Source organism: Pleurodeles waltl, chromosome 8 (assembly GCF_031143425.1).
Source record: "Pleurodeles waltl isolate 20211129_DDA chromosome 8, aPleWal1.hap1.20221129, whole genome shotgun sequence".
Classification (NCBI taxonomy): domain Eukaryota; kingdom Metazoa; phylum Chordata; class Amphibia; order Caudata; family Salamandridae; genus Pleurodeles; species Pleurodeles waltl.
Genome location: NC_090447.1, coordinates 456278817 through 456290926, shown reverse-complemented (window position 1 = coordinate 456290926; position 12110 = coordinate 456278817). Strand labels below are relative to the sequence as shown.

General features: G+C 43.7%; 1 protein-coding gene across 1 annotated transcript in view; it reads left to right on the top strand.

Annotated features, from left to right (window-relative positions):
- Positions 1 to 12110, top strand: part of LONRF2 (LON peptidase N-terminal domain and ring finger 2) — a 245336-nt gene that overhangs the window by 81537 nt on the left and 151689 nt on the right. Inside the window, exons 3-4 of the mRNA XM_069204393.1 lie at positions 9296 to 9418; positions 9658 to 9819. Coding sequence (XP_069060494.1) covers positions 9296 to 9418; positions 9658 to 9819 — 285 coding nt within the window. The remainder of the gene's footprint in view (positions 1 to 9295; positions 9419 to 9657; positions 9820 to 12110) is intronic.

The following is a 12110-nucleotide window of genomic DNA, read 5'->3' as shown; positions in this document are numbered from 1 at the left end:
ACTCCCCCATGGGTTCTTGCTTTTAGTATGTGAGGACACTTCTCTAGGATTTTATACGACTACTGAGAACGGTTTGTGGTGGGTACTGCTGTTTGGCCCTGAAATCTTAGGACCTTAGTCATCACTGCTTTCCAATTGAATAACCAAGTTATTCTTCTGTACACTTAACTCTACATGGCTGGAGTAAGAATCTGAGGCTTCCATGAGGAGGTAGTAGGTGTTTTGGACTCTAATACAGCTTGATTCCATAATCACTCAAAATCAAGTCATTGTAGGACGCTGTTTTAACTTTCATAATTTATCATCTTGAAAATAAGGATCTCCGAGTAAAAGAAAATCTTGGCAGGGCAAGGTGCGTAAAAATAATTAAAATTGTTAATTAATAAAGGCATCCTGTCTCTGTCAATGAGACATTACTCTCAGGCCTGACAAGTTTGCAGTCTTGCAATGTTTCCTGCTGCAGTGTGGCCCACTCTCACATGTTCCTAGTTTTGTGTGGGATCCAATGTTCTTCTTCCTCAGGAGTAGGTGACTTCTTCGAGACACCATCCATGCAGGCTTTAGCACACTCTTTGGGCAGTATGCACACCCCCAAAAGAGAAAAAATCCAGAGGGAAAACATTGAAGGTGATAATGGAAGGCCAGACTCATGGGCCTAATGCAGAAACTTTATAGAGATGAAAAAATGAATTTAGTCAGTCTGGTTCCTTTAAGAAACTCCCACGTATAAAGAGAATCGCCTCACAATAAAGGAAAGCGTGTGATCTGTAAGGGAGAAGGAGAGTGAGGTCAGCCTGTAGTAAAGGAGATGTGGACGGGTGAGTAGAAATAATAACAAAAAAAAAATACTTGATGGGTAGAATTGAGACTGCTACCCACCTGCTCCACCCCATAAGTAGGAGAAAAAAAATAGTGTGTTGAGCATGCAACTCAAACTGTCGTAAGAAAACTGTCAGGGAAACTGCATAGAGATATGGGGGTTGAGACCATCTGAAAAGCAAGCTTCTCTTGTGGTTTCTAAGATCTATGTTCACGGACATACAGCTTTCCCATTGTAGTGAAGGATACCAAACAGATGTCATCTCCAGATCAGAGAAGACTCTTCACATGTGCTGTATTTTTCACAAACAGGCGAAGCAAGGACCAGGCTGGGAGAAAAGCCTCAAGAAAAATCATACCTAGCTAGAACCGGAGGTGAACTGTTGCTGTTTAAGGCTCAAATGCCCCCAGCACTGCTTAGGGAATTGTGTCACCTCCCAAGTTTACAAGGTTTAAACTTTGTGGGGGATGTCGCATACGAATGTCTGCGACTGACCCACATGTGGTTTGCCTTTGGTGCCTGGTGTCCGATCACAACTCTAAGACCTGCAGAGGTTAGCCTGAATGCACCCAAGACCGTTCAAGATCGGGAAAGCTATGTTCTACATGGTGAAGCACTGCAAGACCCTGGCACCAAAATCGGTCTAGGCCTGAAGGTAGGTCCGGTCCTGTTCCCGATGTTGCTCCCTTGACCATGCTTCTATGTGCTATAAGTTCTCAGGGAAATCCAAAAAGTAGAGCAAGAATTCCAAGAGGGACTCTGCCCTGTCCTGCTATTTTCAATCCCTCAAGAAGAAACAAGGGCTTTCACAATGCTTCCAGCTCACACTCCCAAAGTTGGTCCACTTCGGAGTCTATTCTGACCTTAGTCCCGCATCAACCAGTGTTTCCAGGGCTGTTAGCAGCACAGCAGTAAATATGATGCATCTTTTTGTCACATCACTAGCGCTCTCTGGCACAGACCCCAGGAGACCCCCCCCATCTGAGGTTGCAGCAGCAGGTTTGTGCCCAAAATTTGCCAAGAGCCTTCCCATCTGTGCTTCTGCCGACTGGTTTGCCCTTATGTAATCTAATCTAATGTAATCTAATGTAATCTAATCTAAGGTTCTTGTAAAGCGCGTGGCTACCGGAAGGCTTCCCAGAGCTAGAGCAATCATCATAGGTTACCAGTCCACCGCGGAACAGGAATTAGTTACCATGCAGCCAGGTTTTCAGGGCCTTAAGTAAGGAAAGTTTGTGGGTCAACTGACGTAGTTCAAATGAAGAGTATTCCGTAGTTTGGTGGCCAAATAGGCGATTAAACGGCCCTCCAACAAGACCGTCGAATCATGGGAACCTTTAGCTGATGTGCTGTAGCACTAAGAGACCCCTCAGGAATATATGGGGTGACTAAATGTCAATACAGTCCTCTCCCGTTAAGTGATCTGTGCAAAATACATAGAACCTTGATTTGTACTCGCTGCTCCACCGGGAGCCTGTGTAATTCTTTCAAAGCCTTTTTTACAGCATGGTGCCCTAGGAGATTCATAAGAGGCTGCACAGCTGCGTTCTGGATGACCTGCAGCCTTTTGGTCACCTGCTTAGGCGAGCCAAGTTATAAAACATTACCATAATCCAGGCGTGAAATTACAAGACCCTGTTTGATCAATTTTCTAGCTAAGAAAGGAAGAAGATTGGAACCTTTCTCAGCAGTCCCAAAACACCAAAACAATTGTCAGCAAGTTTTTTTCACTTGGTGATCCATTGTGAGGCTGGAACCCAGCTACGCTCCTAGACTCTTTATTGCACTTTTGGGGCTAGGAAGCCTATCCAGGCAGTCCGACATAGGTGTTGAAATCTTACTGCTTAAATTGTTACCCAGTAGCATAACCCTCCTCCTTGTCTTCATTAACCTCCAGTATACAGTTAGCCATCTTTCTGGTTATTTCCTGAAGACAGGAGTCTAGACTGAGGTGGCTTGAACTGGGGTCAGGGGAGATTGATATCACCAGCTGAGTGTCATCAGCGTAGGAGACCAATGACAACCGATAGGAGCGCACAATTTCAGCCAGGGGGTACATATAAAGATTAAAAAGAGTGGGACTCAAGACCCCTGACACACCCCTCAACTTAAAAGGACTGTTGGAGTAATGAGATTCATCTAACACCTGAAAAGTCCTATCCTCCAAAAAGGAGGAAAGCCATTTCAGTGCTCGGACATTGATACCCACATTTTATATCCGACGTACAAGTGTGGTATGATCTACCGTATCGAAGGCCGCACTAAGATTTTAAAGGATAATGGCCATGTTGGTCCAACAATCGTCTTAGTTCCTCGACCACTGCCAGCAAAGCTGTTTCTGTGCCGTGGTCTAAACCCCATTTCGGTGGGGTGGGGGACTTCGTTGGATTTAAGGAAAGCTGAATAATGTTTGTTGACATGTTTTTTCAGGAGCTTCTAGGCTGGAAGATTGACCTGTAGTTTCTCAGACAAAAAGGCCAAGCTTGGGCTTTTTAAAAAAAAGTGATTTGACCACTGCATGCTTCCATTGCTGGGGAACCTGCCTGTTGACAGGAGAAAGGATGAGCAAGTCCGTCAAGGCAAGGGCGATCCTGTCGGACCCTTGACAAAAGATATGAAGGGGAGGCTGATCAAGAGGGGAACCTGAATGCCCTCAGTGCCAGTTGGACCCTCTGGGTCCATTCATGGCTCCAGACTGACTTGTGTACCAGTTTCCCTTCCCAGCGGCACAACCCACACTGGGCTGCGATCGGTCATTGACTCCGGATTACCATGCCTTTCTCATTCAGTACTCCACTCCAGAAAGCCGTGTGGTGGAGGCTTTGGCCAGCAGAGCAAACTCAAATTAGTTTTCCACTAGTTCACCCAACGGGGAATTGAAGATAAAGACCCTTGGCAAGAGGTTTTTCTTCTCTACAAGTTTGGCTCTTAGTTTTGTTAATGCCAGCTGCCTCTTTAGCTGATATTCTCTCGCCTTCTGGTACTCTGTGGCCCAAGTGTTGCCCATAGTAGCAGAAGAAGCCCTGTCCATTCTTTTCTAGGCCATGCAAGGCTGTTGTGATGCTTTAAAGATTTTTTTTTTTTTTTAATCTTTATTTTCCTGTTTTTAATTAAACAAACATACAGCAGTAGATAAAGTATAAGTCATTACATTTCAGGCAACGTACGTGGTAGTACATCAAAATATAGTCCTCCTTCACACGATTTAGGGTAACCCCATTGGAATACAGATCTGTCCTACATTTCAACATCGAAAATCCAACCCTGTGCACTCATTTAATCTCCCTCTCCTGGCGTTTTATCCCATTCATTGTCTCTTATGCTGTCATCATCAGAGGCCCCATCTGGGGTCTCTGGATTCAGGAGTCTTTCACAGAGATCCCTCCAAACCTCGAGGTCCTCCACTACCTTACCGTCATGTCTAGTGTGCTTTATATGTAATTTTTCAGCCAAAGCACATTCCCTAACATCACTATACCACCGATTAGGGTCAGGAGCCCTTAGTCCCATATATGTGGCTGGTTAGAACCAGTGGCAGTTGCAGGAATTTGTATGGCATCTTTCTCCCTTTCGCACTATGTATATTCCCTAAGAGAGAACACTGTGACGGAAGTGCTTTGTTTATATTAGTGGTTCTCTTTAAGTCTGCTACGACTTGTTCCCAATATTTGTGCACTTCTCGGCACTGTCATTCCAGATGTAAGAAACCCACCCTGCTGTCTCCTCATCTAGGACAATTGTTAGAGCGGGAGGTAGATATTCTGTGGAGAGCCCCCCAGGGTTATACATGTCCTATGCAGGAAATTAGAGTGGATTAATTTAAAGCCAACGTTACAGGAGACAGTATGGGTGAGTGTTAATACGAAACCAGTCTACCTCCTCCATCTGTTCGACCAGGTCAAGTTCCCATGTGGACCGTGATCATGGGATGGGTGCCCCTCTGTCCATTCACATTGCCTTATATAAAAGCACGATCAGATGGCGACCTACCCCACAGGACAAAAGTATTCCCAGAGTGTGCGTGGTTCTAGGGGCCTTGGGGAAAGTGGGCCATGCTTCCTTTGCTATGTCAGCCAAACCGTCATGATCCAGTGAGAATGCCTTACATGCCTCCTCAAATGATCTAAAAGTCTCCCCGTGGTATAGGTTTTAGAGAGTGCCACAGCTCCCTCTGCGCCTTTCCTAGAAGTACACTTTCTCGATTTCAGTATACAAACCAGGAGGTCCTGGTGAAATGAGGCTCTCTTCAGCTTTTTTTGAGCCAACCGTTGCCAGATGGACACCGTCCCTCACACTATGTGCAGGACGTCCGGTGGGAGACATGCATAAATACGATCTACTGGCTTTTCGGAAGATGTTGAGGCCATTCTCATGAACATTCCTTTTGATTGACTGAGGATAAAGTTGTTTCATCCCTGGAGCACTTCAAATATTGCAGGGCTAAGGCGCACTCCTTCGGCCTTTATGCTTCCTCACACCAGCCACTCCAGCAGTTTTGCCCCTTTTTTGGCTTTTGGTGGAGATAAGCAATACCAACAGCAGACCCCACAGTTACAAGACCTTTCACAACAAATTTGTGCCACCCATCGGAGAGGGCAACATGGACAGCGGCAGTCCAGTCTTACACAACCCCAGCAACCGCCCCTCCAAGACTTTGTGTGCCCTTATTAGCACACATTAACCAGGATCTGACAATTTCTGCAAGGGAGGGAAGCAATTGTTTCAGACAGACGGCCTTTTAAATTGTTTGGTGGGGATATGCTTTACCATTTCTCAAAACCCCACCTCACTTATCGCCATCTTTTGACTGGCTGACAAAGGAATGTCTGTTTCTATTGCAGCAGAATGAGCTGGCTGTTTTGACCAAGGGAGCCATTGAGAGGTTCCCACCACCAGAGGTAAATTATGTATTATTCCTGCTTCTTCCTGGTGCAGAAAAAGGACAATGGCCTGCATCATGTATTAGATATTCACCTTCTCAATGACTTTATGATAAATGAGAAGCTCAAGGTGCTTATGCTGGCCTAGCTCAGGGCTGGATGGTAGCGCTGGACCTGCAGAATGCTTATTTTCATCAAAGTCCCGCAGACACTAATTTAGGTTTATGGTAGGACACAAGCTATTTGTTTGCTGTGCTCCCCTTTGGCCTTACAAGCACTCCTTGTGTGTTCACAAAAGTGATAGAAGTAGTTGCAGCACATCTTCTGAAATCAGGGGTCCCAGTGTACCCCACCCTTGATGACTGGCTTTTGAAGGTGGACTCATCCCAGGTAGTCATCTCCCACCTCTAGACTACAGCAACCTTCTTGACATTATTGGAGTTCACTGTCAATGTGCCGAAGTCACACTTGACTCCTTCACAGACGCTCCCCTTCATTGGAGCCAATCTGGACATGATGCATTTTCGTGCCCATCCCCAGAGAACAGAGTTCAAGACATTTGGGATTTGATTCCCCAGTGTTTGTCTGTCCTGGATCTTCATGAGGATGACTCTGAGACTGCTGGGATTGATGGCCTATAGCATCCTTTTGGTCAAGTACACCAGATGGCATATGCAGCCTCTGCAGTGGGATCTGAAGTCCCAGTGAACGCAGCACCAAGGGAATCATTCCGATTTAGTCCAGGTTTTGGAAGAGATTTCAAAAGATCTGCAGTGGTGGCTGCAGGACTATGGTTGGGTCAGCTGTAGACTCCTCTTCTTACTCGACACAGAGCTCACAGTAGTGAAAGATGCATCGCTTATGGGGTGGGGAGGCCATCTGGGAGAGGTGGAGATTAGAGGTGTCTTGTCTCAGGCAGAGGCCCAGCTCCATGTCCGCATTCTGCAGTTGAGAGGCAGCCACTTGGAGTTGAAAGCCTTCCTACCCTCCATCAAAGAGAATCTGATGCAGGTGCTCACAGACAACACCACTGCCATGTGATACCGTAACAAGCAGAGGTAGAGAGAGGGGAGTATACAGCATTGTGGACCCTATGCCAAGACTTTGTGTCTCTGATCATGGTTAGTCTGTGAATGAATTTGGTGGGTTCACTGACGCCAGAGGGTATGAATTCAGCCCTGGCCACCGTGCAGCTCACGAATTACATCTATTTCTAGAGATGGTGCAGGGTCTTTTTTTGCAAATGGGGAGAACTGTGGTTTGATCTCTTGCCATCGCCAAGAACATGCTATAGCTCATTGGAGTTTCCAAGGCATCTCTCGCTCAGAGATGTGTTCTGCGTAGAGTGGAACTTGGGATTCCTATGTGCCTTTCCACCAATACCTCTCCTGTCCAAAGTTTTGAAGATCAGCCCCTACTGGGCTCAAGTCATCCTACTGGCTTCAGTTTAGGCACAAAGAGTATGGTATGCCAAACTCCTTGGCATGAACATCTGTCCTCCGTGAGGCTGGCCCTTCACGAGGCTCTTTTCTCACAGCAATAGGCACCTGGCCTCCACGCCCTCCAGTTTCATGCTTTGAAACTCAGCAGCGACAATTAAAGGGTTGTAACGTTTGTTTCTGTCTCCTTTTGTTATGGGCCAGTGGGACTTACATTTGATCCTCACGTTCATATGTATGCCTTTTGAGCCCCTTCACAGATGTTCTCTCAGACTCCTCACAAGACAAGTTTTTTTGTCTTCTGTTAACCCGCCATATATCATGTTGTCAAGGTAGTCACCTGGATGCAAGCTTTCTTCCTTTCAAAGATGGTGACTCCAGTTAATATGAGTCAGACCATCACTCTTCCAGCACTCTTTGCTCCGCCTCACCCCTCCGAGGAGGTGAAAAGGCTTTATAGATTGGATCTGAAAAGAGCCATCTGCTTCTATAGTGATCATGTCAGAGACTACCAGATTGGCAGTCAACTATTTATCAGGTTCACTGGAGCAAAGAAAGCAAAGCTGTGCACAAAGGCAGCCTCCTGAAGGCTTGCATGCTCACTCTACTAGGGCCAAGACTCCCACCACTGCACTGGCCTGTGAGGTGCTTGTTCTGTTCATATGTCAAATCCCCACATGGGCATCACTTCATATTTTCACAAGGTCCTAGCTTGGTCAGCCAGGTCTGCTGAGAAGAATATTGTGCCCGATTGGACTTTCCGGTTTGAGTCAGTTCACTGACTTACCACCTATGAGCTATTGCTTGGGTATCTATTCAGAAGGTGAGCAATCTGTGGTTAAAAGTCTCTATCAGAAGAATAAGTTACTTGCCTTCGGTAATGCTCTTTTTGGTAGAGATTATCTGACTGCAGATTCCTCTGTGTCCCTCACCCATCCCCATTCCCTGAACTGGTTTTGTTACATAAACAATCCCACATTAGGAATCTGCACACAATCCCAACCTATATCTTTGGCTCTGACAAGGAAGCCACTGATGTCAGCGCGCAGGGGTGGCGAACATCATGTCTGTAGCGAAACTGTGTCAACACTGAGCTGTGGGCACACAGGAGTATTGTTAAAGAATTTCGGGATCCAGTCTGACACCTTAGGAAGTATGCAAAAGGTAAGGAATCTATTCAGAAGATGAGAAACTTGTTGTTAGTGTTTCTATGTGACCGATCATTACCAAAAGCAGCTAAGTTATCCAACAAAGCGTATGGAATTAATCATATGTAATGGGCGTCTAGCCTGACTAACATGTAAAAGCCGATGTGGATGCATACTGAAAATTGGAAATAAGTCAATAGTGTGTCCATCCCATGTTGATATATGGAGGTGCAGTAAGTATTCTATGGATATACCCTCTAACCTCAAGAGCATTTTTGTTCCCTGGCTGCTCTGATGCCCTGGTGGGCTCAATGTGATTTCCCTAAGAGACCATGCAGGAAGTTTAGAAGTCGCAAAAAAAAAAAAAAAAAAAGACAAATTTAAATTTTTTACTTCCATCCATCCATTTAGGTCCGTTTGTGTTTTGTACTCTCCCTGTCTTCACTGTTCCTGAATTTTGATGATCTGGGAAGGGACAATGAACGGGTTCATACTTGTCTCTAAGATGTAAAGCCCCATTGTTCCTCCGTGCTTGTTCAGTCTTCCCTCTACCACTAACTAGGAAGTTATTCTATGCCTGTTGCATTTGCTTCTTTTGGTTTAGTTTTTCTTTTTTTTAAGTAATCCAAAACATTCAGGCCCGAAAATCATGAGTAAACTTGAGTATGGTAACTCAGTTTATTGCAGTAATCTGTAATACAGTATCTCTAGATGTTGTTTGATTTTTCTGCCTGGGGGAAGTCCTAGACTAGAATGCTAGAGGAGCCATCAAGCACCATGAGCAGCACTTGCACAAAGATGATGTGATGATGAATGTGAAAAAACATGCGCAGGATCAAAGTCCTGTTTTGTCATTTTGTTCCTAGCCACTACTGTTTCGGTTTACCAGATATGTACATTAAAATACGTTTTTAGGTCGTTTCATAACAAAATGTTGCATTATTTCTTTGTGTGAAACTGTGCGCCTTTTACCATTTTCATGCATCTTTGTTGTATTATTTGTTAAAGGGCCATGCTTTGAAAGCTCAAGCTTTATCTGGCTTGGGAAGGACAGAAGAGGCATTGAAAGAATACCTTTATTGCATTGCCTTGAATCCAGATATGTGTGAAATGAAGACGGAAGCGCAGAAGGTAGTTTTTTTTTTTTTTTTTTTTACCACTTTGCACTGACATTATTCTAAAAGAACATGCTAGTCATTTAAGACCGTAGCAGTAATTTGCAGAGATATGTTGTTTGACAGCCCATTCCTACCAACTTAGTCTTGATTTCACCTTCTCATGTAGGAAATGTCCCTATTGTTTTGTGCTACATCTTCTTGTATTTGATTTTAACTGTTTTAACCTTTATGTCCTTATCTAACCTTGTCCAGATAATGTGTGAGATGTTCCTTCCAGCCTTCGAAAATGTGCATGGAAGTTTAACAACTCCTTTTTGCTCACATTCGCCATACAACAGGCTGAAACCAGCTTTTCTGAGCAGTGGCAACACATCACCTTCTTCTACAGATCATTCCAGTGCAGGATGCTCAAAGGTACATTCTTTGTGTGTTCTTCTAGATTTGCTTACTCTGAAAAACATGAAGCTGAGTCCGTCAAGCAAGGACTGTTCTAATTGTTTTTGGACATTGCCATAGCGTGCTGCTGCCATTTGAATGATCTCATAATGTCCACCCATCCATCCATTGTTAAAATTGTAAGTGGATGCAATGGTAAGGGAAGAGATAGTGTCATGACTGAGGTTCTGACCATTTTTTCTGATTAGTGCATATTGACACTGCGCTTAAATGTCAATTTTATGGAAAAGCATCAGGAAAGAGTTGTTAGTTTATATGTACCTTCAGCCAGTGTGTTATTAAGGTTATTCATGTTACCCTTAAGACCATACGGATAACCTTTGTATAAGCTTTTGCGAAAACATGCCATTGGGTAAGATGTGCCTGCAAGAGATGGTGTGCTTGACTTAATACACCTTTAATTTCCAGATATTAAAAAAATGAAAATCTAGTACATTGACAGACTGGCCACTAACAGATAGACCAAATAAATATTGTAGTTTGAGAATGATGTCATTGGCTGCGTTTTCCATAATGGTTTAACATTTATCAGAGCAATTGAGAGCTTGTCAGTGTTTCAGGTGAAAATAACTACACTTACTTAAGTGGCAGCTTCGTGGTGAATTATACGGTTGTAATTAATTGGTTATTGTTACAGGGTTGTCAGTGGATTTATCTATAATGTGCAGGAAACATATCCAGGCCTTCGGTGAACTCAGATGGTCTTTGGAAGGAATGGTTTAAAAGTGAAAGCATGCTGTCAATCCTGCCCATTGTACAGGGCTGGCTCTTCGAATGTTCTGCGTATTTGAATATTGTGTGGTGATTTTTCTCTCTGCCAGGGAGAGTCACCTGTCTATAATCACAGAAAAACACTGTTCTCTATATTAGGGTTAACATGACTTTGAGTGATTTAAATGAACCACTCCCTTGTTTTTAATGAGGTGATCGGTGCCGGTTGGGAAAGCCCATAGTCCCAAGACTGATGGGAGATTTCAGATGGGGAGTAAATTAACTTTTGAGAAACCTCTGGGTAGATGACAGCAGAGTGTTTGAGGTTTTCCATTTCTGACTGGTGTTAACTCCTGGTGATTTGTTTTTATGAAATTGTTATACATATCTGTAAGCAATGTAGGCTTTGACCTGAGGAGTAGAAATCTTTTGATGCAAGTACAGGCCAAACATAGGCCTCTGCAACTGTAGCCTGGTTAGCTTTCTGATTTCTGTCAGGATTAGATTTATTTATGTTGAAGGCACGGAAATACAAATAGCCATGATCCATTGCTTTATTCAGGTGGTTATATGACAAAAGCTCAGTTGCAGTAGCAGGTAATAAAGCATGTGTAGTTCAGGTGCTGATTATTAAGTTTAGTATTTTAGGTGTGGTCTGCATTACATTCAAAAGGGGGGAGGAAATTAAAGGCATTCCATTGAAGACCTGATGTTCACAGCTATCCTGCAGTGATGATCCCCACATCTACAATAGCACCTGTGGTGCACACCTGCATATTGTACTAATTAGAGTACCAGAATCTGTATCAGCGTTCCTTCTGCAAGGGTAGGAGTGGGGGGGCTATTTAAGCTCTTACTCAAGATCAGTGATTTGCACAGTTAGTGGTAGTGGAGTAATTTGGACTTTCAGTGGATCTTTAGTTTTTTTCTCATGGCGGTGGGAGGAGCTGGGTTATATTGGCTCTTCTGAATGTCAAGTGGTCCTTAACTCTCTGAATATGCATTGGTACTAAGTCCCATACTTTTGCTGAGAAAGAAGAAGCTCTCCTGCTCAGTAGCACTGTGTATCTTAGCAAAAAGCAAAAGTACATTGCTTTATATAATTTCTCACTTTCTTTGTATTGCACTTCTTCAACAGAACCATTATCCACTTTGGGTATTGAGGCCATCATAATAGTTTGTGGATAGTGACTGGTAATCTTTTCAGTACGTTTTAACAGAATGTTCTTGCTGTTCATCTTATTAAAACAATAAAAGGGTCGAGGCTTAGGATAGAGGCTGTCTGAATCTTCATAAGACTAAGTCTTCGCTATTATATGAACCCTCTACAAGGCATGACTTCAAGTCAAAACACTGTATATTTATTCAAGGTCGAAAACCTTTCAGAAGACAAAAAAAAGTCAATGGTTACATCTTGGAAAATGAGCAGCCATAAGTCAAAATCAAATAATGTAAAACAATTCACATACGATAGGACTGCAAAGCAATTAGCAGCCAGTACTAAAGTATAGCAAAAGACTGACATAGTCTGCTTCCAA